This window comes from Protopterus annectens, chromosome 2.part2 (genome assembly GCF_019279795.1).
Source record: "Protopterus annectens isolate FY-2018-M chromosome 2.part2, PAN1.0, whole genome shotgun sequence".
Lineage (NCBI taxonomy): Eukaryota > Metazoa > Chordata > Ceratodontiformes > Protopteridae > Protopterus > Protopterus annectens.
Genome location: NC_056730.1, coordinates 324148378 through 324175255, shown reverse-complemented (window position 1 = coordinate 324175255; position 26878 = coordinate 324148378). Strand labels below are relative to the sequence as shown.

Below are 26878 nucleotides of genomic sequence, written 5' to 3'. Positions count from 1 at the left end.
TCCTGTACTCTGGCTGGATAAGCCCAACTCCAAATGACTGCAACTTATCCTGACGATCCCCAGTCAGGTTGAGCCCCCACTCTCAACTTGTCAGTCCTCTTTCATGGTCTGTACAGTGTTCGCGCACACACACACACACACACACACACACACACACACACGCACACACACACACACACACACACAGACACACACAAAACACACACACACACTTATTATGTAATAAGTGTCTGTAGCTGCCATGCTCCCAATTATTACCTATAATCCTGAGGTCCATCACCAATTATCCTTTCTACTTTCATTTTCCGTATCTGGCAATTCACACTGGCATCCATTTTCCTCAGATTTTGTATGTTGCTCCCTTTAATATAGTCTCTGCAGAATGATGACTGAGGTTTTATACTGTGCTAAACTGGGACTCATGATGCAATTACTATGCTAATGAGGTGGTTTATTGCAATAGTCTCTAAACTGCACCACTACTATGATGTGTTAATACCCCTGTTTTGCACTATGGGGTTGGGTCCTCTCTGAACACTGAGGTCATACTGGGCATGTGTTACAAAAGCTTTCTGTAAGGAGTGCCTATGCTTCCATGAATAGCAATGGCAGACATAATGAAGAATCCACATCAGAAAGCCTGTGAGACCACAACTGACCTCCTGCTACATAGATAATGGAGAAAATGTGCTAAGCACCTCTTCCTAAGCAGAACAGGAAGTCCAGGCCCTTGAGATTATAACCACTAAGGACAATTTCTGTGGGGGGCATCACTCCAAAATATTGAAAAACATATCAGAAAATTCTCATAAGTTTAAGACATCCAATGATTTTCCTCCTTTTTTTCTTGAATAAGAAAGACAAGGAAGGACATCTGTATTGCTTGTACTGCTTCAGTAAGCACACAACAGCACAGCAACAAAAGGACAGTAATGACTGGCCAGTAGAGTTCTACTTAAGGCCCTATATGCTTCTTACCTTAGTTAAGTTGTCCTGTTTAAAAAAAAAAAAAAAAAAAAAAAGATTTTGAACAAATTTACAACTTCAAAATACTTCAGAATTCTAACAATCTTGCATGGACAGCATAGACAAAAAAGGTGGTAACTACATTTTATCATTAAAAATTATAAAACAAATACAGCCAAGAGAAATTTAGTCCTGCTTTCTGAAAAGGCAGAAAGAGAACTGAAAAACAAAATCAGCAGCTCATCTATACTTGCAACTATGCACAGGTAGCAAGTGGACAGGATCAAGATGCAGCTACTCAAAAAAAGTCTTTGCACAATGGGTGTCACCTGATGTGTTTCGATAAATATGCCTGGCTGGCTGAGACTGTCTCAAAAAGATCAACCAGTGTCACAATTTTCCTTCCCTTAACTGTCTCCTTCAGCAGCACAGCCTTTCTCTGATCTCCACCCACGGACAAAGACAGACACACATACAGATAAGATATGCTGTTATAATCATGTTGCTAAGACAACTTTCAAAGTTTTCTTTAAACATGATCAGATGGATACCTTTGCAAAAGCTGCAGCAGTCATCTGAACTCTTCCCTCATCTGAAGCATAGATTTTGAGATCATGTCGGTAAGTACTGTGTAGTCGAAGCAAACCACATCCAGGGAAACCTGCATAATCCCCTGCAAATACAAAAATTCAAATAATTAGGAAACTATACAGTTTTCTTTAAACTTTTATCTTGTCTGAAATTCTGGATCACCTAATTTGTAAGTAAATTTGAAGATAATAGTACAAAGAATAGCAATACAAGAGCTCATAGTAACAATGATACAAGAGACAACAGAAAGAAATGCAGAATATAGAAAAACACAGCAAACTAGATACTGCTAAACTAAAAATATGCAGAAAGTCCATTTGCACTGGGAATTTACAATAAATGCAGATGCTAGAATCATTTTAGTGTTGCAGTTCTCGCACCCTTGGGACATCCTGCCATGTAGATCGCTTGCAGCTATAGTCAGTCTTCTAATGCTTTTCTCTCCCACAGGGCTTTATTTGACATCCTCTTTCTGTTACAAGGACATTGGTAGTGTAAACAGCAAATCAGAATTTGACATCCTCTTTCTGCTACAAGGACATTGGTAGTGTAAACAGCAAATCAGACGTCATCTTCAATGCTTTATTGTCGTCCTGGCAGCACCTTGATAGAAATCCCTGGCCACAGAGCACAGTAGACTGGGTGAGGACTCCACTACTAATCAATGATCACGACGAGGTGCCCCAATCCTAAAACTTCAAAGAAAAAACAATTAAAAGAGGGGTGAGGGCCTGGCGTGGTAGACAGGAATAGGGTGATAAGACTGCCACCCTGAACACAAGAGGACTCATGGAAAGCAGGACAAATCAGGGAGATCACTGGGAGGGAAATGGACAGCAACAGTGAAACTACCTGTATATCTAACATTTATCTTAAATTTCAAACAAAAACTACATGATGTTAATCACATTATTTTCTGTTGCAGTCCTCATTCTTGGGAAGATTCCGAAAGCAGTGAGAAAAGGGAAAGACAGCAACCTATTTAGAGATCAGCCCTTGCATGATAGTAGAAGCAAATCCTGCTCCTGCCCTGGATCCAGCTCCTAAGTAGTAAGGTCTGGAAAAGGTATGCATAGAGGACCAAGTGGCTGCTTCTAGAATGTCTTGGGTGGAAACTCCTCTAAAGACAGCTGTGGGGGAAGCCACAGCTCTAGTGGAAAGTGATCTAATGATCTCAGCTTTCTATACACATCCAGGGAATGCTGGGTCCTTTCTCCAGAAATCTGAGTTGGGGGGGGACCAGAAGCTGAACAGTCTGGTTCAAGGTCAATTCAGTAACCACCTTAGGAAGAAGGGAAAAACTGGTTTGCAAATCCACTCTATCTGGATGGAACACTTAACAAGGGTTCTCTACATATTAAGCCTTGCAGTCTTGAAACACAGCTAGCAGAGGTGACTGCCACGAAGAACAGGACATTCCAGGAGAAAACTGAAAACTGAATAAAGTTAACAGGCTGCTAGTTCAAAGGGAAGTAATATCAAATTTACTAATACACAGTTAAGGTCTCATGATTGAGCCACCTGTCTCTCGGGTGGTCTTACAGCGAATGACTCCCTTTACAAATTGTTTAACAGAAGGTCTAGAATATGGATGGGGTTCTATGGACAGGCAAGCTGAAATAGCAGATACATCAGCTTCTACAGATATGCTTGATTTGCAGAGGTCTAATGGATATTCCGGGACCAATGTCATCTTAGCTTTTACGGGTTCAAGGTTTCAAGAGTGGGACCAGCAGAACCTTTGCCACTTTACATGGTATGACTTTACTGTGCTGGATTTTTGAGAACATCCAGGCTGTCAGGCTCAGTGTAGCCAGACTTGGATGCAGCAAGGAACCCTTGCTCTGGGTTAGCTCAGCTCTCTGAGGCAGTAGTCATGTTTTTCCACTTGCAAGGTTGTAAAGGGGAGGTAACCAATGCTGCCTTGATCAATAGGGAGTTGTGAGGATTATTTTTGGTCCTTCCTGTTGAACTTTTGTCAAAACCCTAGGAGACGCATACAGGAACATACTTGTCACATCCATGGAGAAAGCATCTGTCACTTTGGCTACTGAAGTTCTTATTCTTTAGCAAACTGTCACAGCTCCCTGTTCAGATGAGAAGCAAACTATTTCTTGCACACTATACCTGCTGGTTAGCTCTAAGAATGTTTCCCCATGTAGCATCCATTTATGGGGGGGGGGCTTGCATATTTTTTTCCATTCATGTGGGTCTGCATATGTTTTGCACAGTTTGCTTACTATCACATATCACATTCTGGTCTGAAGCAATGTATGTAGCTTTCAGAGATACTACCTTCTCCACTGCAATTTCCCATGCTTGCATGGCTAATCTGCACCATAGGCTGGTGCATCACATTATTGTAGTGTTGTCTCTTTCTATCTGAAAAGCTGCCCCTTGCATGGCAGGGAGAAAATCTTTGAATGTCAGAACGATGGCCATTACCCCCTTGATGCTGATGTGTTTTCTCATCATCATGTCCTCCCAGATCCTTGGACCTCTTTATGAGCTCCCCTTACCATGTCACAGGAATCTCTTGTTAAGGCCACAATAGCTTTCAGTGACCTGAAGGCCATTCCCTTTTTTCAGTAGACATTGCTGGGTCCACCACAAGATTCCTTTTGTTATGCATGGCAGTAGAGGGAATACCAGCGTCAAAGTGATAGACCTGTTGATTCTACCCATTTGTTTAGTAGCATTGTTCAGTTTCTTATAAGGAGGTGTATCAAGAGCACCACTAAAATGCACGCTGAAGAAACTGGTACACAAAAAACATCTGCTGTTTGTCATGGGGGAGGAAGGTTCTGCTCTGAAGAGTATCCAGTCTTGCTCCCAAGAAAGGCCACTTTCTGAGAGGAAAAGAGAGAGAGAGAACTTCTCTCTGTTGACTGTTAGGCCCATTTTTGAAAGGCAATTTATAGAGTGACGTTCCTGGCCATCAAAGCACCCTAGTAGGACTCTGCTAAAATTAGGTGATTGTCTAAGCAGGGACTCGTGCAAAAAGCTATCACTGGAGCTAGACATTATGTGAATACTCTGGGCACAGTGGACAAACCATAGGGCAAGGCAGTGAACTGATAATGTTCTCTCCCTGCTTTTTATTTATTTATTTTTTTTGCCTTTGTCCTTTTCAGCACAGGCCCAGAGAGAAAGGCTCTACATGGTGTACAATCATTAAAACAATCATGAAAGTTTAAACAAAAAATTATAAAATTAAAAACACTTATGGCAACAGCCACATACTGGTGAAAGTCATTAAAGTTTTCAAACGTGTTACACTTGTTTTGTTTTTAAAAATAGGATTAGGTATAAAAGAGAACAAACCGAAACAAGTCAGACATATATAATACAAGAATCCACATTTAGCATATGTATCACCCACATATAACGAGGAGATAGTTACACACAAACAATTTACGAGCAGCAGTGAGTTTAAATATGGGAATACATTAATCTCAGTATTGATCCTTGGTGTAGTAAAGTAATTTTTTGTGAAAAAAAAATAACTTCTAAGAGCAGAACAAAATTACATTTGGAAGACTGTGATAGTAAGATAACAGTTGAAAGTAGGAGGAAATTATTGCACTGAGAAATCAGATGTTAGGGAAGGAGTACAGTCCAGCAATCGTTCCAGAGATTAGAAGATGTGAAACAGAATAGTTGTGTAAAATCTTACCATAGCCATGGACATCCTTCTCTTCTATATGCTGCAGTATTCATAATATGTGGGAGTCCACCCCTGGCTGACTCGTACGTCAGGCCAGTATACAAAAGTCTAATGGTACTGTGTGGTACGTGCAACGCTACACATCAGCTAGTATACATTGGCCATAAAGAGACATGGGGTATAAAGCGGACATCAGCAAGTACCAACCTCGGAACTGAATACTGCAAAAGCACCAGCTGAACATAAGTGAGGAAACATGCCCACAGGGGCCAGGCAAGTACCGGGGGAAGGTGGGGGGGTTAAGTAATACTGCAGCATATAGAAAAGAAGGACATCTATGGTTATGGTAATATTTTACACAACTATTCTATGTCCTTCTATTCCTATGCTGCAATATTCATAACATGAGGGAGAATAACAAAGTTCATGCAGAGGATGAATTGAATGGAGGAGCAGAAGCATTTTCCACAAACCCATGCAGAACAGCTCTGGCAAATCCTCCCCTGGACCTGGAAATGACATCTAGTTGGCAGTGTCTTGAGAAAATATGAAGAGAAGACAAGGTAGCTGCCTCCAGGATAGAGCAAGTGTCCAAGCCTTTAAACAGAGCTCCAGAGAAGGACACTGCTCTAGTAGAATGTGCTCACACGAGAAGAAAGAGTCTTTCCACTGGCTAAATAACAAAAGGAAATAGCTTTAGAAATCCAAGAGGAGACAGTTTACTTGGAAACAGGTTGACCCAGGGCCCCTGGGAGATAAGAGACAAACAGAAGATCAGACTTACTGATAGGATTGGTTTTATTCTGGTAGTATCTGAGTTGCATATGCACTCTAGAGTGTGAAGAATCCTCTCACTGGAGGTAAGGAAAAAAGGTTGGAAGGTTGATGTACTGACTGATTGATAACTCATTAATCACCTTGGGCATAAAGGAGGGGTTACGTAAAGAGACCCTATCCCTGTGGAAGACTGTGAAGGGGGAGGTAGACATCAGAGCCTGTAACTCAGAAACTCTTCTGGCAGAAGTAATTGCCAGGAGAAGAACAGTTTTCAACCTGCAATGTTGTAGGGAAGAGGAACTTGCAGGCTCAAATGGGGCCAGGGTAAGTTTCTCCAAAACAAATCTGAGATCCCAAGGAGGAGGAACTTGTTTCTTTGGTGGTCTGATATGAAGGACGCCTTTTAAGAACAGTTTAACTTCCAACCAAGAAACTAAAGGTGGACACATAGGCAGACATGCAGAGATAGCAGAAAGATGGGCTTTTACTGAAGAGTAAGACAGCCCAACCTTCATGTATTCACAAAGATAGGACAAAACCACTGGAACATCTACTAAAAGTAGTTGTAAATCCTTTTTTAGACATCAGATAATCTGTTCCCAAATGTCCTAGTTTTGGGTTGTCTGGCCTCATGAAGAACGTGAAGCACATCCTCAGAAAAACTGCGTCTGAAAAGGATCAAAACCCTATCACCCACAGAGTCAGGTTTAGACGTGGCATCTGTGGGTGCACTAGAGGCCCCTTGTCCTGTGTGAGTAGGTCCATCCTATGGGGTAACTTGTGGTAATTGCTCTTGACTAAATGCAGGGAGAGGTGGAACCAATGCTGTCTTGGCCAAAAGGAGGTCACCAGCAAGATTTTTGGTTGTTTCCGCTGGATTTTCAGCAGGACCTTTTGGAGAAGAGGGAAGGGGCGGATACATACATCCCCTTCCAGGAAAAGGATAGAACATCCACCTTCCATGCCAAGGGATGTGGGATCCTGGTACAAAATTTGAGAAGTTGCCTGTTCATAGGGGAGGCAAAGAAATCTATTTGAGGTGTACCCCATCAATGGACCAGGTCCAGAAACACAACCCTGTGTAGCATCCATTCATGGGATTGAGTCATGGACCTGCTGAGTGTGTCTGCCACATTTTTTGCTGAGGGAATGTAGACAGCCTGAAAGAGGAGTTGACTCTGCAAGGCTAGCTCCCAGGGCTGTAAAGCACAGGAGATACAATCCCCCCTTGTTTGTTGACATACCAGAGGACTGTGGTATTGTCTGTGAACCACCTTAGGACCCCTGCGGAAAGCATAGGCTTGAAGATCTGGACGGCAAAAAATCAAGGCCCTCATTTCTTTTATATTAATGTGCTCTGACATTCCAGGATTCTAGTGTTGCACCCCATTCTACATATGAAGTATCTGTGTACAGCTCCTGAGTGGGAAGAGGGGTTGTAAGGGTAGGCCTGGATTCCTTGCAACCTGAAGAATCCACCAGTCTAATTCCCTTTTCAAGCAGGGTAGAACAGGGATAAAGTCCGGAGGGTGGGAGTATTGCATCCAACCCGTCCTCAAGAAATACTGAAATTTCCTCATATGCAACTTAGCAAAAGGAAGCATGGGAACCATTGAGGCCATGAACCCCAGGAGCCAAAGAAAGGCCCTGGCAGTCAGAGATTGAAGAGGCAAGGGGTCCTGGAAATAGGTAGTGAAGGACATAACTTTTTCTGGAGGTAATGAGGGTAGTATCTTGTCTGTTTGAATTCAGAAGCCAAGAAAAGCATGGTCCTGGGAGAGGGTAAGATAGACTTCTGATAAGTTTATTGTGAAACCTAGACTGTCCAGCAGGGACACCGTGAAGGAGAGATTCTCCTGAAGAATGTTAGGGGATAGAGCCTGGATGAAAAGATCATCTAGGTATGGAAAAATCGGTATACCCCGTAGTCTGCAGTAGGCTATGACAGGAGCTAAACATGTTGCGAAGACCCTTGGTGCCACAGACAGACCAATGGGCAAAGCACAGAACTGAAAATGTAAGAAAGCAACAGAAAAGCAAAGACGTTTCCTGAACCGAAGGCCTGAACAAAGGTAGGCGTCTGATATCCAGAGAGGCTATAAAAGCCTGGGGAAGTATTAATGAGAGAAGGGTGAGTAGGGTCAGCATACGAAAGGTAGGGGATTTTCATACAGGTATTTAGATGGGAAAGGTCTATAATGGACCTCCAGGAGCCCTCCTTCCTGGGAACCAGAAACATGCTGAAGTAAGAGCCTTTTCCCACTTGAGATGGCAGGACTGGCTGAATGGTACCTCGAGAAAGAAGGCTGGAAATAACTTGGGGAAGAATTCCAGTTGCTCTTTTGGTGGTTGTGGGATGCCCCTGAAGGAGGAAGAGCTTCCCACACCATGACATATCCTTGTTGGATGATCGAAAGGGCCCAAGAGTCCTAGGTTATCTAATTCCATGCAGGGAGAGACAAAGAGAGGCAAAGAGATAAAGGAGTAGGTGGGCCTGGAGGCGGGTAGTCCCAGACTACCTGGAGTAGCCTGAAAGGGCTGTTTCTAAGTGGGAGTAGAGGAAGCAGACTTTGCAGGGATTTGTTTTCTGGAATCCCTCTTACCTTTGGTAGATGGAGGCCTAGATAGTTTCCTGACAAAGGGGGTTTTGTTAGGGTAATTCCTTTGGAACCTAGGGACAGGAGAAATAAATATATGCTTTTAATCCTGGTGCTCCTTGCCCTTTTCTTGAAGAGATTTAAACAGCTCTGCAGCCAAGTCAACAAACAAGGCTTTGTTGTCCACAGGGGCATCCGTGAACTTAGCCTTAATATCATCAGGCAAGGGTTGCAGCCTAAGCCATGAATACCCCCTCAGGACAGATCCAGATGCAGCTGCCCTGGCTGATGCCTCCATGGAATCATAACTGCACTTGATGGAGTGCCTTGTGACGTGGGCAGAAGAACTGAGGATGGAGGAGAGCTTAGCCTTGGTGAGGGAGTCAAGCGGCTCAGAAAGGAGATTTACTGCATCAGATAAGAGAGATGGGGAATATTTGGTCTTATGTGTTCGATAGTTAATTGCCTTGAATCCCAAAGTAGCAGAGGTATATACTTTTTTCCTACAATTTCTCCATGACTTTGCTCTCCTTATCCAAGGGAAGCAAGGAGGTAGAGGGCAATAACTTGGATGCCTTGTCTGCAGAAACTGAAATGGTAGCCGGGTCTGCAGAGGGGGCTTTAGAGGACTTTAAAGTTCTCAGGCACCTTATAAAATCTATCTGGGTACCTGGGAGCTGAAGGCTGAGAGTCTGGGCATTTGCAAGCAGCAGTGAAAGCATCTAAGAAGGCCGGAAGGACGGGGGGGGGGGGGGGGACAGATGGAGAGTGAGAGTCCATCTGAAGGAGGTCATAGTACCTCTTTTGTACATCAGATACTTGGCAGCAATCCCATTTGAAGAATTCTTTCATCTTCAGAACAGTTTTCCCCAAAGGAAATATCCTCACCAGGAGAACCAGTACCATTAGATTCCTCTTCAAGTGAGGTGTACCCCAAGGGGGAAAAGATTTGGGTAGAGTAAGCCAGGGATTCATCACATGATGAATCCTCATCATCTAGGGGAAATATTCTCCAAGGTCCTGTTTAGGGGAGTGGGAAAAACAAAGGCAGTCAGGAGAAGAGAAGGAAGGAGCTGAGGTCTAACGTAGGGCCATAAAAGAATTGAAAAGACCTTGGGAGAAGGTCTGTCAATCCAGTGCTTGATCCTGGGGAACCAGAGAAACATGTTTGGTTTTGACCTTTTTCTTTTTAGGAGTTTCCATGAGGTGGAAGGTAGAAGGGTCAGACGTCGGCCTACACTCCACTATGTCTGTGGGCACATCCTTCCGCACAATGATTTGGGTGATGCCACATGGGCCTTCAGTAATAACAAGCCATGGTTCACCCCTCTACCCCCGAATAGCACGCCTGTGATCCCCTCGTGGACATGCTGGTAGGGTCCTTCACGGCTTCCCCAGTGGCACCCATGGAAGGGACGTCTACCAATTCTGGGATGGCCTCTGGGCCCACATCGGCCTCAGGAAGGATACCCAGAAGGGAGGGAGCAGCAGGAATATCAGGCCGTGACTTCTTGGTCTTTTTAGGTTGTGGCTCATCTGAGGGGGACTGAAGCCACCTACATAGCTCACGCTAAACGCTTAAAGCATTGATTCTCTAGGTATAGTATAAGGAAGCTATCCGGCTTTGGAGGGTTTTAGGGGCAAAGGCTGTACAGACAGCACAAGCTGTGTGTTAGTGGTCTGAGCTTAAGCAAAAAGCAGAGTTTGTGGGAATCCTTATGAGGAATCTGCCTCCCACACAGACACTTGCCCTTCCTAGCTGACATGTAATCACACCACAAAACAGTAGCCAAAATTCAAAGAAAAAACCCTAATGGGGTACTTATCTGATCCAAGTTACACAACTGATCTGGTGAGCGATGCCCAGAGCAGTGATCGGACAGGCGGCAGAAAAGTTCTCAGGTTGGTACGTACTGACGTCTGCTTTACACTTGACGTCTCTTTATGGCAGACTTATGTTAACTGATGTGCAGCATCGCAAATACCTCACAGCAGCATTAGACTTTTGTATACTGGCTGGATGTACAAGTCTGCCAGGGGCAAACTCCCTCATGTTATGAATACTGTAGCATATTAATAAAAGGACATATATATTGGTATTATGACGGTCAGCCTGGTGAGATGGATGCATGAGCCGGTTCATTTCAACTCAGGTCACATTTTAATTGTTTTTGACGGCATTTCCATTTTGGTCTGTTTTAATGCCACAGGGATCAAGTTTCACATTTTGAAAACTTTGAGTACTGGAAATCTCCTACAGAACTGTAAGATTTTGTTATGGTGAAGACAATTTTCTTTTCATCTTAGCTGCCCCTTCAGGGAAATAAGTTTTAGGATTTTTTTTTTATGGTTGGAAAGTTGCCTTGCTTATGTAAGACTTTGTGTACAGCAGCAAGTTGCAAATAAAGATAGGCAGTGGGTAGTTCTAGCTAGTTAAGTTCCCCCGAGTGCTAGACAGTGGTGTGACTGGTAGTGATGGTCTGTGGTAAATCTGGCAGCTTTGTTATAACACTGTTCTAGCTTGGCCAGAAATGTGGCCTGCAGGTTACTTAAAATGGGGAAAGCATACAGCAGAAAAGGAAGTAAGCAGATGCTATACATTTTCTGTCTTCATTAGTGAGGAATGACTTTAATCTGTATAAAAAGCCTAGTTTCTGGTGTTTTTTCTTTATGGCTTGGTTAATGAGTTGATCAAATTTCACCTAACAGTTTTGCCCTGAGAACTTAATGTTGTTAGCATAGATGGTGGTAAAATATACCTTTTGGCTTGAGAGAGGTTTGAGAATAAATAATATTAATTTGGCTTTATTGGAATAGTGTAGGAGCAGATATTTGTTTAACCAAGATTCAGTGAAAGAAACTGCATGCTGAGTTGTATCCTAATTTGCTGAACTGATCAGGGTAGAATTGTCAGGGTATTGCATTAAAGTGGCTTGTTTGTTGGCAGTATTAAGATCATTAATAAAGAGATTAAAGAACACAGGAGCTAATTTAGAACCTTGTGGAACTTCTATTTTTACTGGTAAGGAAGTAGTGGTATCATATTCAATTTGACTGGCTGTGCCCTGTTGGATAGGTAACTATTGAACCAATGTGGAGAGTTATAGGTTAGTCCAATATTAGAGAGGTGAAGAAAGAGTTTTTGGAAATTCTCTTTTTTGCGTTTTTCTTTTTTTTTGGGGGGGAGGGGTGAAGGTAAAGGAGGATCCTTCAAGTCCAGGAGTGCCATGAAGGATCCTTGAAGAATGAGTAACAATGGCTGTTGCACTGCAAGCATTCTTAATTTTAAAACATTTAAAAATTGTTTTATATGGATGAGACCTTAGATAGATCACCAAAGATCATCTTGGGATTAGGAAAAGTCTGGAGTAAAACCCTATGCTTTCTTACCCCAAGGGTACTCTTTCTATCTTCTCAGTCTTTTAACATGTCTGTGAGAACATAAGGAATGAATGGAGTCTGTTCTCTCGGAACTGGGGAATACTTCTGAACCGAAAACTTTCTAAAAACTACAGATCACATCTTTCTCTTACGTTTAGGACACATTTGTCATGAGTAACTACTTTTCAATTTCTTATAAAAAAGGACAAACACCCTCCGAGTTTAGGGAGATGGAATTACAGTTGAGATGGACTTGAGGTTGGGGTCGGGAGAGGGAGCTGTCAGATTGAATTCATGTCCGATTCCCTGTGAATTCCAGCCCTGGGGGCACCCAGGCTTCTCTTAGTTTTTTGCTTGTCACTTCTTTCTATATTTACTGTTTTTCCCCTTTGCCAGGTCAAGGATTTGCAGGCCAGGTTTTGGCTAAGAAATTCCTACTGCAGTTAGGCACACATCTGTCTAATCCCTCTCCTCCCTCATCTTGTACACCATTTGAGCAGGTGACTAAAAGAGGAAATCCTTACATAATGGGCCATAAAGAATTCTTAACTTCACGTTATCTAGTTAGAAAAAAGTCGTGAGCTAGAAATGCGTTCTAATAACTGACCTTGTGATTGCTACCCTTTAAGATGCATTTACAGTACCACAGCTACATTTCTTAGTTTATTTGGCTACCTAATAAGAGAGATCATGCAAATGCAACTTCTCCTGTTTCAAGTCATGAACCACAATCCCCTCTATTTTGGCCCTCATCTGCTCCAATAGGTTCTGCTGGTAGTACAGCACGTGGGACTGGCAGTTTAAAGCCTTGGAAGAGAGGGTACCTGGAGTGTAATACTTTCTCCCAAAACTATCCAGACTTCTGCTACCATTTGGGATGCGATTCCTGGTTGGTGCCAAAACTGCTTTCTTGATAGGATCCGAAGACATCACATCCAGATCAGCTAAACTATTTCTATACAGGTACCTGCAAGAATCATTGACCCTCGAGAGCAGGTCAGGCTTCCTGGAAGCAAGGGAAAAGGAGTCAAACTCTAGGGATGCATTCTGGAAAAAAAAACTTCTAGGACTTCTAACACTGGAGGAACAGCTAGGGCAAGTCCAGAGATACCCATTAAGGCCCTATACATCTGCTAAGCTTCATGGTACTCTTCTGAATCTGACTGAAAGGTCTCTTTCACTGGGTGGAGGGTATCCCAAAAAGCAGAAGTTCTTTGGTGGATAAGCTGAGGATAAAGTGGTCCTTGCTGACAGAGTCTATGCTCTCAGCAGATGGGAATCTGCTTACACAGGGTAGTTCATTAGCCTCATAGTCAGAGAAGTCACAATTTACCTCAGTGGGATCCATCTTTCACTTACACCAGTGGAATATATGACTCAAACCCCTTTGATTTCGGGTAGAACATAATGATTTCTGTCAGCTGAACTATGGTATTCAAAGAAAGCCCAGGCAGGGGGTTGGGCCAAGACGCTACCCAGCCTAGGCAAGCTAGCCTTCAACTGCTTGGCTTTCTGTGCCATGTGCCCACTACATTCAGAAAAAGACACCACTGAGGCCTCGGGTCTCAGGTGGGTAACAAACTTCAGCATGATCTTAGGGACATTGTTGCATACAAGTATTTTGCGAATCCCACCTTCAAGTTCCAAAAGCAGAAAGTGGGCCACAGTTGCCTAAGGATCACCGGCTGTCAGAGGTATCATGAAGATTTTGGTCTGGATGAACATGTCAAAAAGTACAGTTGTGTACACTTACCATAAATGTAGATGTTCGAGTGTATTCACTTTTGCAGTCATTACATTTGGGTAATCTGCTGGCAGGTTGCCCTCAGTTGGCCTGAATAACGAAGTCTTGGGTCCTGCGTTGGTTGCTGTCTCCTCTTCCATGACATCAGGTGTATAAAACATGCAGCCAACGCCATTTTATTCAGTTTTTCTTGCCCCAGATGTCAGGTGCCCCCTAAATGGGGAGCAAATATATATATATATATATATATATATATATATATATATATATATATATATATATATATATATATCTACACAGCAATATATGCAAATGCATAAACTTTACATTCATCTAAAAGCAAATATACCACAAAGGCTTTAGAATATAGTGAAGAAAGAGAAGTTATAGAAAAAGGGGGATGGCGGGTGGGTAACCCGGACTGCAACAGTGAATACACTCGAACATCTACATATATGGTAAGTTTACACAACTGTGCTATGTTCTTCGTGTTTCACTGTTGCAGTCATTACATTTGGGTAGAATCCCAAAACTATGGACAGAAGGATGGAACTAAATAGCATTAGGAGCGGCTATAAGGCCCTGCAGAACTGCAGTGGCAAAGCCTGCCTTGGATTTGGAGAAGAGAGGCAAATGAGAATGCTTTGTGAATGTATGAACAGAGCTCCAATTAGCAGCATCTAGAATGTCTTTGGTTGGAACTCCTCTGAGAAAGGCTGCTGAGGTAGAGGCAGCCCTGGTGGAATGTGAACCTGATTCCCTTGGGCACTGGTTTACCATGGTGCAAGTAGCAGAAATGAATGCAGTGGCTTATCCACTTAGAAATAGTCTGCTTTGATATTAACTTCCCCTCCAATCCTGAAGCAAATGCCTCCAGTAGTTGCTCAGACTTTCTTAGAGATTTGGTCCTGTTTAAGTACAATCTTAGTTGTCTGTGTACGTCCAATGAATGCAGAATCCGCTCCCCCTTGTTCTGCGGATTTGGGTAAAATGTTGGCAGGTGAATAGTTTGGTTAAGAGCCACACTGGATACCACCTTAGGCATAAAGGAAGGATTGGTCCTGAGGGACACCCTTGTCTGGGTAAAATGTAATAAAAGGCTCCACAGCCATGACAGCCTGAAGTTCTGAAACCCTTATTGCTGAAGTGATTGCCAAAAGGAAAGCTGTTTTCCAAGATAAAAAATGATATCCGCAGTAGCTGCTGGTTCAAAAGGAGGCAGGGTGAGTTTTTCCAACACAAAATTGAGGTCCCATGCAGGAGTTGGTGATCTTCTGGGAGGCCTTAAATTTTTGGCCCCTCTAAGATACTGTTTTAGCAGAGGATGAGAAAAGATGGGAGGCTCCGTGTTGTAATGAGCCGAGATGGCAGAGGCATGTATTTTTATTGAAGAGAAAGATAGGCCCTTGTCAAGCATCTCAGTCAAGTATTGCAAAATCTGAGGGATATTTGGTTTTGCTGTGTCCATTCCTTGTGCTTGGTTCCAAGCAAAGAATCTCTTCCATTTATCAGCATAAGGTTTTCTAGTACTAGGCCTTCTGGCTTCCAAAATGACATCCATCACAGATTTACTGAGAGGTGTTGTTTGAATCCTTAAATGATCAGCCATGCTGCAAGGTTCAGAGTTTGAAGCAGAGTGTGCAGAATTTGAATGTTCTGCTGAGACAGTAGATGAGGTATTTGAGGCAAGTACCAAGGAGGGAAGAGTTGAGACCCATTCCTTAGAATTGGGTACCAGTGCTGGTGAGGCCAGTCAGGAGCAATCAGGATCATTTTTGTTTTTTCCTGTCTGACCTTTAGTAAGATCTTAGAGAGAGGGAAGAGGCAGAGGGGGAAATGCATAGACTGATAGGTTTTGCCAACTGAAGGATAGGGTAGCCATTTTCCATGCTTGTCTGTGATAAGTCCTTGTGCAGAATTTGTCCAGTTGATAATTTTGGGGAGAGGCAAATAGATCTATGTCTGGGCTCCCCAATTCTGTGTTACCATGCTGAAGATTTGTGGATCCAGTTTCCACTTGTGCGGGTCAATAAGATTTCTGCTTAGGTCGTCTACCAGAGTATTTTGTGTTTCCTGGCAGGAACTGAGCTTGAAGATGGAAGTCATTGAGACTGCTTACTGTAGGGTTGTGCTTTGTTTCCTCCAGATTTGGAGGTGGAGGCACCCCATTGCTTTGACCTGTAAGAACCCTGTGATTGGTATCTAGAGCCTTTTGAGCACCTGAATTTGCCTTGAGAGGCTCTGTTAGACACAGGAAAGGACCAATTTTTAGTAGGCCAGTGCCTACTGAACCTGGGTGGCTGCACTTGTAAGAAATCATTTACAGTTTGCATAGATTTAGCTTTGTCTTCCATTTTCTTTGAAATATCTTCTGCCTTATTACCAAACAGAGTATCATGCTGTAAAGGGGAATCCAACAATTTAGCTTTAACATGATCAGGCAGATTTTGCTCCTTGAGCCAGGCATGCCTTCTAATCACAGATCCAGTAACTGCGGCCCTGCAAGAGGTCTCCAAGGAATCAAAACCACATTGCAAAGTATGCTTTCCAACCTGTTCTGCTGCATGCAATAATTCCTATGAGTCTTTATTTTCCACACAATCAGAAATCAACATAATTTTCTGTTTCAATAAGCCCATAAAATGCTGTTGATATTTAAGTATATGAATTGGTCAGTTTAAGGCCCTAATTGCCAAGGGTGCAGACGTATAAACCTTCTTTCCCCATCTATTCAGCGCCCTGGAATCGCTATCAGAGGGGGTTGGATTTTTGGCTGTAGAGGCCTTTACACCTTTGGGACCCTGTAGGATAGTCTCAGGATCAGCAGCAGGATTTTTGAAGAGAAATTTGTGGGAGTCAGGAACCCTGTAATATCTGTCTGGCTTACTAGGAGCCAGAGGTAGGGAATCAGGAGCCATGCTTGATTCCGAAAACACATCATCAACAACGTCTAATACAGGAGGTATAGCCAAAGGCCTATGCTGAGGAAGAAGAAGGAAATCCCTAAGCCTCTTTTTTGATTCAGAGAAATCCTGACTCTCCCAATGAAAATGTTCCCTTAAAGTAAGCAACGTTTCTCCAAAAGAATAATCCTCAGGAGGAGATGCAAATGGGATGGATTCGTCTGCATCTGAATCATCATAGAGTGGAACAGAAAATTCCTGAACAGAAGAGGAATCAGAAGAAATGGAAACCTGATCTGAAGTGATCTGAAGATTCATAATCAGTGTCTCGCCTAGGCCTCTTAGCAGGGGGGGGTTGGGAACCCCTGATCAAGGTAATTAAGTCCTCAGCCATTTTGATCATCTGTTTTTTAGGCATAGAAGCCTGAGCACGTGGCTCATGCATCATTTTTTAGACTTAGAAGATGTTTTTGATCTTGTTTTTGAAGCTAGCGTCGGTTTTATATAAAAATGTTGAGGCCTGAAAACACCCTCAGAAGACGGTGCCAGCTCAGCGGCTCCGGACCCATCCAAGGGAGAGACATCCGCGGGTTCAATACTCTGAGAATCTCCTGGCATACTGGACTCTGCATGGGTCTCAGTAGAGGCCTGCAATTCAAAAGTAGTGGGTATCAGGGGCTGCAAAAGCACCTCACTGAGTACCAGCGAACCGGCGACTGGCTTAGGAGAAGCTTTGTCGGTTTTGGACCTCGACGGTCTGTCTCTGTCTTTTTCTTTTCATTTTTTGTGAACTCAGGTAGTCAGATTGCTAACCAATGACATTTCAGGGTAATTAAATCTGGATCAAAAATATTTTGAAGCAAAAATATACCGACGCTTAATAGTGCATTGGTTAAATCTAGCACAAAACCTACAGCAAGGCACGTTATGATCTGGGCCTAGGCAAGGAATACAGTACAAATGAAAATCCTTATGAGGTATTTGCTTCCCACAAGTAATGCAATTATTAACTTTTACTGACATCGGTAAGGAGCAAGAAAAAGTTTCCCCAACGGGGTACTTAGCTTTAGTTGAAGACTTCGGTTCTGAAACTCGAATACGAAAATTTCAGGAGTCGGCCGACGGGCACTTGCGAACTGCTTCTGCTTCGGGCACTGCGCGGCAAGAAAAACTGAATAAAATGGCATCGGCTGCATGTTTTATACCCCTGACGACCTGACGTCATGGAAGAGGAGACAGCAACTGACGCAGGACCCAAGACTTTGTTATTCAGGCCGAATGAGGGCAACCTGCCAGCAGATTACCCAACTGTAATGACTGCAACAGTGAAACAAAGAACATCAGTGCATAGCAGTCATTCCAGAGGCGACAGCCACAACAGATTCTGTAGTTTGGGTGGCTGCTAAGGCAACTCACTTCATATGGAATCTCTAGGATGAGGAAACCTGGAGTCATTGGTCATATCCACTATTTTCTTCTGCTTCTCTCTCTTGTATTCTTTTTTGTTTGTTTGTTTAAGAATTTGGCTCCCAAAGGCCTTAAAAGATACCATAGTGGCCTGAAACCAGGCTCATGAACCATTTCTGGCAGTGAAGTCCAGGACAGGTAACTGATGATAGCAGAATGCTCTTGAGGTAAAATATATGCATTGGGGACAAAGTCTACATTATGCTCTGGTCCACCAAAAAAAGACTTATTATGACAACAAGCAATTACTGACCTTAGCTGTAAACTAAAGTAGCATTTAAAAATAAAGAAAAAAATCTCATAAGGGGTACTTATCTGTCCTTAGAAATATTTAATTTTGCTAACTGATGAACTACACAAATTTCAGCTATGAAAGCACGTACATGACAAGAAACACCTGAGGATGGAAAACGTACCCTTTATGCTTCCAATGTCTGCACTGAAAAGAGGAGGTTGGCAAAGGCCAGGAGGGATTTGGAAGACTGACCAGCCAGGATATCCCAATAGGGAAGACTGCAACTGTGAATACTACAATGAATGTCAATATAATATAAAAAGTTAAGAAGCATCAAAATCCATGAACATACTGGCTGGCCTTTAGGACGAAAATGGAAACTTTCACTACACTAGCTAAAATCGTGGAGGTCATCATGTTTTGTAAATTAAGCAAATCTAACCAATACTACAGTTTACTGCAAGAAGAGTGCTGCTTGCACAAGCAAGTACTCATATAATAATAGCACCAAATGGAAGATTCCCCCTGCTCCATCCAGTTCTACCATCAATAAAGAAAATTAAAGTAGTAAAGAAGCAGAACCACAGTACTGCAGAGGCAAAAAAAAAAAAAAGAATCAGGTTTCCCAAACAAGGGAAAAACAATAAGGAATATTGTACTAACTGTATTCATGTTTGAAAAAAAAATTGTTTTTAACACCAAGTTTTCTTATAACTGGAGTATCTGTTGCACTGACTTACAAATGTGGTGCCCATATTAAACCACACCCAGGAACAAAGACAACAAAGCAAAACTGATAAATTTGTAACCCTGAACATGATTACATTTACAGCATAAAAATTATAACAGAGAATAAAAGAAGAAAGATAACTGATAAAGAAGGGGAGGAAGAATACTTAATGAAAAAGACCAGGATGGAAAAGCGAGTGAGGTAAAGGCAGTAATGTTCATAATGTTGGTAGATGTATTAGGAGAGGGATAAGGATTACTATAACTAAATCAATAAGATACAACTTTATCCATGTGTTTTCTTGAAGGTGGAGGAAGAAGATATAAAAGATAAAAGTAAGGAAGATATACTGCTAATGTGAAGGATGTTAGGAAGATGGATGACTAGGAAAAATGTTGACATTCAAGTAAGTGTAAACAAGGCTGAGGAAGACAGGGAAGTGACTTCCCTGCACACTTCTTGACTATTTCTCATTATGAGGAACACTCCTTGTTTGAGTCTTAAAACTAATATTCTTCAAGCTGATCCACACTGAAAGTGTTAGACATTCATTGGTAAGATTTTTTTTAAATATCCTTGGTACAAAATACTGAAAGTACAGAATCATATGAAAACACATTTAATAATAATGCTGTGAGGCTTCTAGTTGAAGCCATTAGTAAGTGTTCCACATTTTGCCCATTTGTTCCAAATTGTGAAAGACAGCATTCCACATTTTGTAGATTAAGAATGAAAGCTGTTTCCCTGGGTCAACCTGTGCCTAGGAAGTGGTAGTAACATATTCAATGCTGCAAGAGAGTCATTACAACATTTCACAATGATATAAGACATCTACTGACTGAAAGACTATACTGTACTACTCCATAAGAAGTACATGGAAGGGAATGTGGCAATTATCAGTTTGTCAGAGTAAAATATGAAGAGTGAAGCGTTACTAGGAAAACTTTGCAAAATGTTTGTATGATTTGTTCTGCTCTACTAAAGTTAGCACAGAAAATCTTGTGAATGCTTCGAATGGATAATGGCAAAAATGCAAGCTTCCAGAGCTTCAGGGCGTTCAAACTGTCAAACAGCTTGAGGTAAGCTGACTAGATGACAAGTTCGGGCGTGAAGCCTTTCAGAGCTTTGCTGCTGCAGGAGAATACACTCAGGTTTTCAAGGACTGACAGTTGGCTTGTGCTTTCTTTTGCCGGGCAGATAAGTTCTTTGGGGAAAAAAATAAATTTTCTTATACTTACTGTTTTTTTTATCACTTTTCTCTTGAAGAAAGTTACTTTAAAGGTAGGAGTGCTGTGTTTTAATGAACTGTCTTGAGGCTAACATATTTTCAAATGAAGCGCTCTTTTTGTCAGTTTTAAAGAAGTGTAAACTAACAGATAACATTTTCAATGGAGATATGACTTTCTGTTGTGGGGTTGCCATAGTGTTTGAAAGTGCTTGTTATTGTATTTCTTCAGTCAAAAAAGTAAATTTTGTGGACTGGAAGTTTTATCGGCATTTGCTGCTTGTCTTCCATGGGAAAGAGGCACTATTTCTGGCTTGATCACGGAACAGATTGCCTGTCCCATGGTCAGTCTTTCTTCCAAGCCACAAAGAGTGAAAGTTAAGTAAAAAAAAGCCTTTGGCACCACAGACGGCTAGCAATCTGCCTCAACTACAGGTAAGCAACTTGCTGTGGGCCACATCTTTTACCCCAAACCCCTTTGGTGTAGCACCTACAGCCACTATGGACTGGGGATAGCCACCTCCTCTGCTGCTGTTGGATTCCCCTCAGTGGCAAGGGAGAGCCAATCTTGCCAGTTCTGGGAGATGGAACAGGGAAAGTTTCCCTGTGTCAGAATGCTGTGCTCACCCCTGGGGAATCAGAGGCTGCCACTGATGACATGGTTGGCCACATTTTTCTTGCCAAAAAGAAATCCAAACATATATCTACTCCTCCTAAATGTCTTTGGATATGAGTAGTTTACTGGGACTGGCTCAGGGTGTAATGCAGGCTATTGGTCCTTCTTATAGAGCAGTTTCTGGTAAAAGAAAGAGGGATGCCTCTTTTCCTGAAGAGGTTTGATTCTGAAAATGAATAGAAAGATGCAGGGAAGGATTCAGGATTATGTCCTCAGATTTCTGATTCAAAATCAGAAAAGTGCTCATCTTCTTATTCTTCCTTTAGGGGTTTCTCTTTCTCTGAGACTATTGATAGAATGCCCCAGTATTTGCAGTATAACACTGAGGTTTCTCAGTCAATAAGAAAATACTATGACTTGTTACAGAAGGATTTTCCAGAGCCTACATCCATTCTTCCAGTCATAACTGCTTTAGAGGAGTGTCTTACTGCCTGCAATTTCCCTGAGAGTTATCCAGCTATCCTTAAAATGTTCTTCTGTCTTAAATTTGTATGCACCATTCCAAAACTGCATCTATAGCATTAGTTGACTCCACTACTGCTAAGCACTTAGTTAATTCCAAGCTAGTATTTCTAATAAGGATGGGTAAATTGATAGGTATTGCAAAAAAAGTGTATACTTTCAAAATGCTGGTTTTCAGTTTTAAAATGCCAGGTTCATATGTTAAAGTTTGTTATGGCGTACTGTGAAACTATCAGGAATGTTTAAAGAAATTTTCTTCTTGTGAAGAAAAAAAAATGCTCTTTTTGTGCTTTAGTTTATTCTATTACATAGGTCACTACTCATTGCTTGCAGCATGTGTATGACTCTGTTGATGCTTCTTCCAGGGCTATGGCCACTAGTACTGTTTTAAAGATGTTTGCTTGGCTGCATTCTCAAAATTTCCCTGATGAGATTTAAAAGTCTCCCTTAGATAGAGATTTATTGTTTGGCTCCTCTGCTGCAGAGGTGATCAAAAAGTGTAATGAAAGGGGCAAGATGATCAAGGGAATCTCCAAGATTTTTCAGCCCTCCTTTTCCAAAGTGTCCAATGGATTTTCCTTACCCTCATCCACTTTTATTTATTTACTGACATTTGATTACCAAGAAAGTTTGACTGGGTAGAAGCCCATTTTCAGCAGAGGGCTGGGGAGAAAATCTCCAAATTACTATAAAATATTTTAAGAACAATAATTTTACAATCTTCAAAAATAAAATAAACATCTGCACTTTAAATAATTATAACAAATTAGACATAATATAAAGAGTAGTGCAGTGGTGTAGAGGTTAGCATTGTTGCCTCACACCAAGAGGTTCTCTGGTTCAATTCTTGGCTGGGGGGGGCAGGGGGGGGGGGGCGCTTCTGTGTGGAGTCTGCATGTCCTCCCTGCATTCACATTGGTTTTCTCTTGGTGTCTCAGTTTACTCCCACATTCCAAAGTATGCGGAATGGACACTAAATTGGTCCCAAGTGTGAGTGTGTGCATGCAAATGTGTATGGTGTACGCTATGAGGAGGGTTGGGCCCTGGGCTACCAACTTGAGCCAATAAAACCCGTACCTGCTACACATACGAGTGCTGAAATGTGCTTGTTGCCAGATGTACCAAATGGTGTGTAAATGGGAAAGACAGACATAATATAAAAATAAGTTATGTACTCACCATAACATTCCATCTGAGTATGTAAACTACATTTGTCTGCAACCTGTGGGATACGGATCCGATCTCTGATCCGAGCCGGAACTTTACAAAGCTTATATCTGAGCTCCTAGCTCCTCCCCTTACCCATAATCCCCTGCCAACCCTGACTGACCTCAAATCAAGTTTGCCAGCAACCAATATAGTAGAAAACCAACTACCTTTTCGGAAATATACCTCACTATATGTCATAAAACACATCTGAAGGTCAGGGGGACGGAGGGGGGGAACGGTTGCAGACAAATGAAGTTTACCTACTCAGATGGAACGTTATGGTGAGTACATAACTTCTTAATCTGAAGTAGTTAACTTAATTTGGCCTGCAACCTGTGGGACAGTCTCCCCAGCTACCTAAACCTTAGGCGGCCTTCATGGAAGGATATTCCGGAGCACTGCGGAGCCAAAGGAAGTTCTCCCTCTGGAGATAACGTCCAGTTTATAATGATTGATGAAGATATGAGATGAAGCCCAAGTGGCTGCTGAACAGATATCATCCAAGGAAACTCTGGATTTAAAGGCGGCAGATGTAGCCATAGACCGAGTTGAGTGTGCACGAACTCCTTGAGGTGCGGGCCTGCCGGAATTTTGATAAGTCGAGATGATACACTGTGAAATCCAATTTGATAAGGAAACTTTCGAAACTGGTTTACCTAGATTAAATTTGGGAAAGGAGACGAACAACTGGTCGGATTGTCTATGACCAGATGTCCTATGAATGTAAAACCTAAGTTGTCTATGCACGTCCAAAGAATGTAATTTGTACACACCCTTGTTCTGGTAGTTAGGAAAGAAGACTGGCAAATTGATAGATTGGTTAATATTAGTCTCAGAGACTACCTTCGGAAGGAAAGAGGGATTGGTCCTGAGGTAAACCCTATCCTTGTGAAAGGCTAAGTATGGGGGTTTTACAGAAAGAGCTTGCAATTCAGATACTCTCCTGGCTGAAGTAATAGCCACTAGGAAAGGCTGTTTTCCAAGACAAATATTTGAGGTCTACTGAAGCCGCAGGTTCGAAGGGAGGAGCCGTCAAGGCTTGTAATACCAGGGGGTCAAATCCCATGGAGGTACTGCTTCCTTTATTGGAGCCCTAAGTAGAAAGGTACCCTTTAAGAACGTCTTGCACAATTTTGTAGTAATCAAAGGACCCATTTCAGTACCTACGTGATAATGAGAGATAGCTGCTAACTGAACCTTAACCGTACAACAGCTAGCGCCCTCATTAAAAAGTCATGAAAGAAAATCCAGCACCGCAGGCAAGGGGGCTGTAAAAGGAACCAACTTATGGCATTCTGCCCAGATAGAGAAACGCTTCCATTTACTACCATAGACCTGCCTAGTGGAGGGCTTGTGCGCTGCTACTAGGATAGCTTTAACTGGAGATGAGATAACGGGAGTCCTAGCTACAAGTGGAACTGGAGCAGCCAAGCCGTCAGCTTGAGGCTGACCAGGTCGGGGAATGGGAGCCCCAGGGGGTGGGAAATCAGATCCGGGAGGGGATCTAGAATCCAGGGCGGATTCGCTAGAATAGACCAGAGGTAAGGGAACAAAGCTTGGCGAGGCCAAAATGGGGCAATGAGAATCATCCTGCTCCCTAACAGACTGGCTTTCTGAAGGAGTTTCAGCATCAGGGGAAGAGGAGGGAAGGCATAGAGAAGACCGGGTGGCCAAGCATGCACCAAGGCATCCCTCGAGGCTTCCCCGGCAGGGGGAATGAGAGCGAAGTAATTGTTGCATTTCGTGTTTGAGGGAGATGCGAAGAGATCGCAACAGGGCTGCCCCCATATGGCAAAAATTCGACTCGCTACTTGAGGATTGAGGGACCACTCGTAAGGAGAAAGGATGGTGCGACTCAGTCTGTCCGCCAGGATGTTGGTCCGTCCTGGAATGTGCGTTGCAATGAGAAAGCGGTTGGTGGAGATCGCCCATTCCCACACTCTGATGGCTTCTCGACAGAGTGGATAAGACCTGGTTCCCCCGTTTGTTGATATACCATACCACAGACATACTGTCTGACTGGATCGTAATTGTTCCTGCAAGCAGAAGGCTCTGAAATGCTTGCAACGACAACAGCACTGCCCTTATCTCTAGAACATTTATGTGCAATAAGGTCTCTGAATTGTTCCACGTGCCTTGGACCGTGCCCGAATAATGCCCCCACCACCCAAGACTAGAGGCGTCCATGGTCACCGTGGCGAGGGGGGGGGGCCCTGGCAAAGGGGCATCCCGCCTGGAGGTCCGGCGATTGAAGCCACCAAACCAGAGCCCTCTTGCAGGCCCTGCTGAGAGGAATGGGGTGACTCAAGGGGTACTGAAGAAGGGACCACTGGACTTGTAGAGTCCACTGTAAAATTCTCATGTTTAGATGCGCCATGGGAAGAAGGTTGATTGCGGCTGCCATGGATCCTAGGGCCCTCAGAACCAATCCCGCCGGAGGTTTCGAAGATTGAAAGATGGCCCGCACATGTGCCCTCAGTGTGTGCAACCAGTCGGGAGTTAGGAAGACTAGTTCCCTGTTGGTGTCCAGTCTGGCCCCGATAAAATCTATCACCTGAGTCGGGGTGAGAGAGGACTTGTCTGAGTTTATAGTGATCCCTAGTTGTGGAGCAAGGCTGAGGAAATAGTCCCTGGTTAAGCAAAGTAGATGCCTTGTCGGGGCGGTGAGGAGCCAGTCGTCCAGGTACGGGAAAACCTGCATTTCCTGGAGTCTCAGGTGGGCCGCTATCACTGCTAATACCTTGGAGAACACCCTGGCGGCTGAGGTGAGAACAAAGGGAAGGACCCTGAATTGATAATGACTGGCTCCCAGCCGGAAGCAGAGAAAACTCATGGATTGTTCGTCCATCAATATGTGGTAGTACGTGTCCTTGAGGTCTATCTTGGGGGGGGGCTTTTGACTGGTTCCTGATTAATTGGCCTGGTGTTGTTATCCATTAAGTACAATGCAAATTGGTCCAAGTGATTGTCAAAATTGTTGTATTAGGAGGGCCTGGCAAGAGTAAAATCTCAAACTTTGGAAAGGTTGTCCGAGTACCAATTGTGAAAGGAAGAGATTAAAAAATAATTAGTACTCCCTAAATCCACTAGGAAACTTTTCGCAATTGGGTCGACCGATTAGAGCCAACTTTACAAGTAATCAGTCTGCTTCCTTAAACCCTATAAACCTAAAAGTTTCCCAAAATTGTAGAAACAAACCTTTAATACCTCATATATGAAAACCACAATAAAAGGATTAGAAATGAATTCCCTCGAGGGCGTAGGAACAACTTTATCTGAAGTAGTTACAAATTTCCTAACTGGGGAAGTGCTCCTAAACTTGGGGCTTCAGGGAAAGGGAAATTTTCCAGCCTAGCCAAAGGAATTCCCTCTGGAGATAACGTCCAGTTAAGGTTGATGAAGATGAGAGGGAGCCCAAGTGGTGAACAGATCAGAAATCTGTTTTAAAGGCGATGTAGCCATAGACCGAGTTGAATGTGACAACTCCTTGGTCGGCGCCGGTTTTTGAATGAGATGATCCTTTTCCAAGATAAGGAACTTTGCTGTTACCAATTTTGGGAGGGACACGGTCGGATGTTAGACCAGAGCCTATGAAAAACCGTTGTCAATGCAGCAAAAATGAATTTTACACATTTGTTCGGGAGGAAAAGAGGAAAATTTGATAGATTTTAATTAGTTAGGATACCTTCAAGGGAAAAGAGGTTGCCTAGGTAAACCTACCTTTAAAAGGCTAAGATGGGGTTTACGAAAAGGCTTCAATTCAGATACTTCCGGCAGACTAGGAAAGGCGTTTTCCGAAAATTTTGAGGTTATGAAGCGGGGTTAGGGAGGCCCAAGGCTTGAATCCAGTTCAAATCCAAGGGAAAGACTGCTTCCTTTTTGAGCCAAAGTAGAAGTCCCTTTAAGAACCTTGACTTTGAATCAAGGGAAATTTCAGTACCACGTTGAAATAGCTGTAACAAAACCTTAACTTTACCTAGCCCATTAAAGTCATAAGGAAACCCAACGAAAGGGGTTTTAAGAACCCTATGGATTCTCCCCAGATAACCTCCAATACTAGCCCTCCTATGGGCTGGTGTCAGGAAGAACTGGAAATGAGATGGGATCCTAGCTCAAGTACCTGGAGAGCCGCCGAGGCACCTCGGTGAGCCCAGGGTGGGAATGATCGGAATCTAATCAGGCGTTCCTAGAATAGCCCAAATAGGAAAGCTTGCGGGGCCAAAGGGGGCAATGGAATCCCGGGGAAAG

The 26878-nt window shown here is 43.0% G+C and overlaps 1 protein-coding gene across 1 annotated transcript in view; it reads right to left on the bottom strand.

The window, feature by feature from the left end:
• PPIP5K2 (diphosphoinositol pentakisphosphate kinase 2) overlaps positions 1-26878 on the bottom strand; it is a 3486936-nt gene that overhangs the window by 1916194 nt on the left and 1543864 nt on the right. Inside the window, 1 exon segment of the mRNA XM_044063880.1 lies at positions 1518-1639. Within this exon segment, the coding sequence (XP_043919815.1) occupies positions 1518-1639 (122 nt within the window).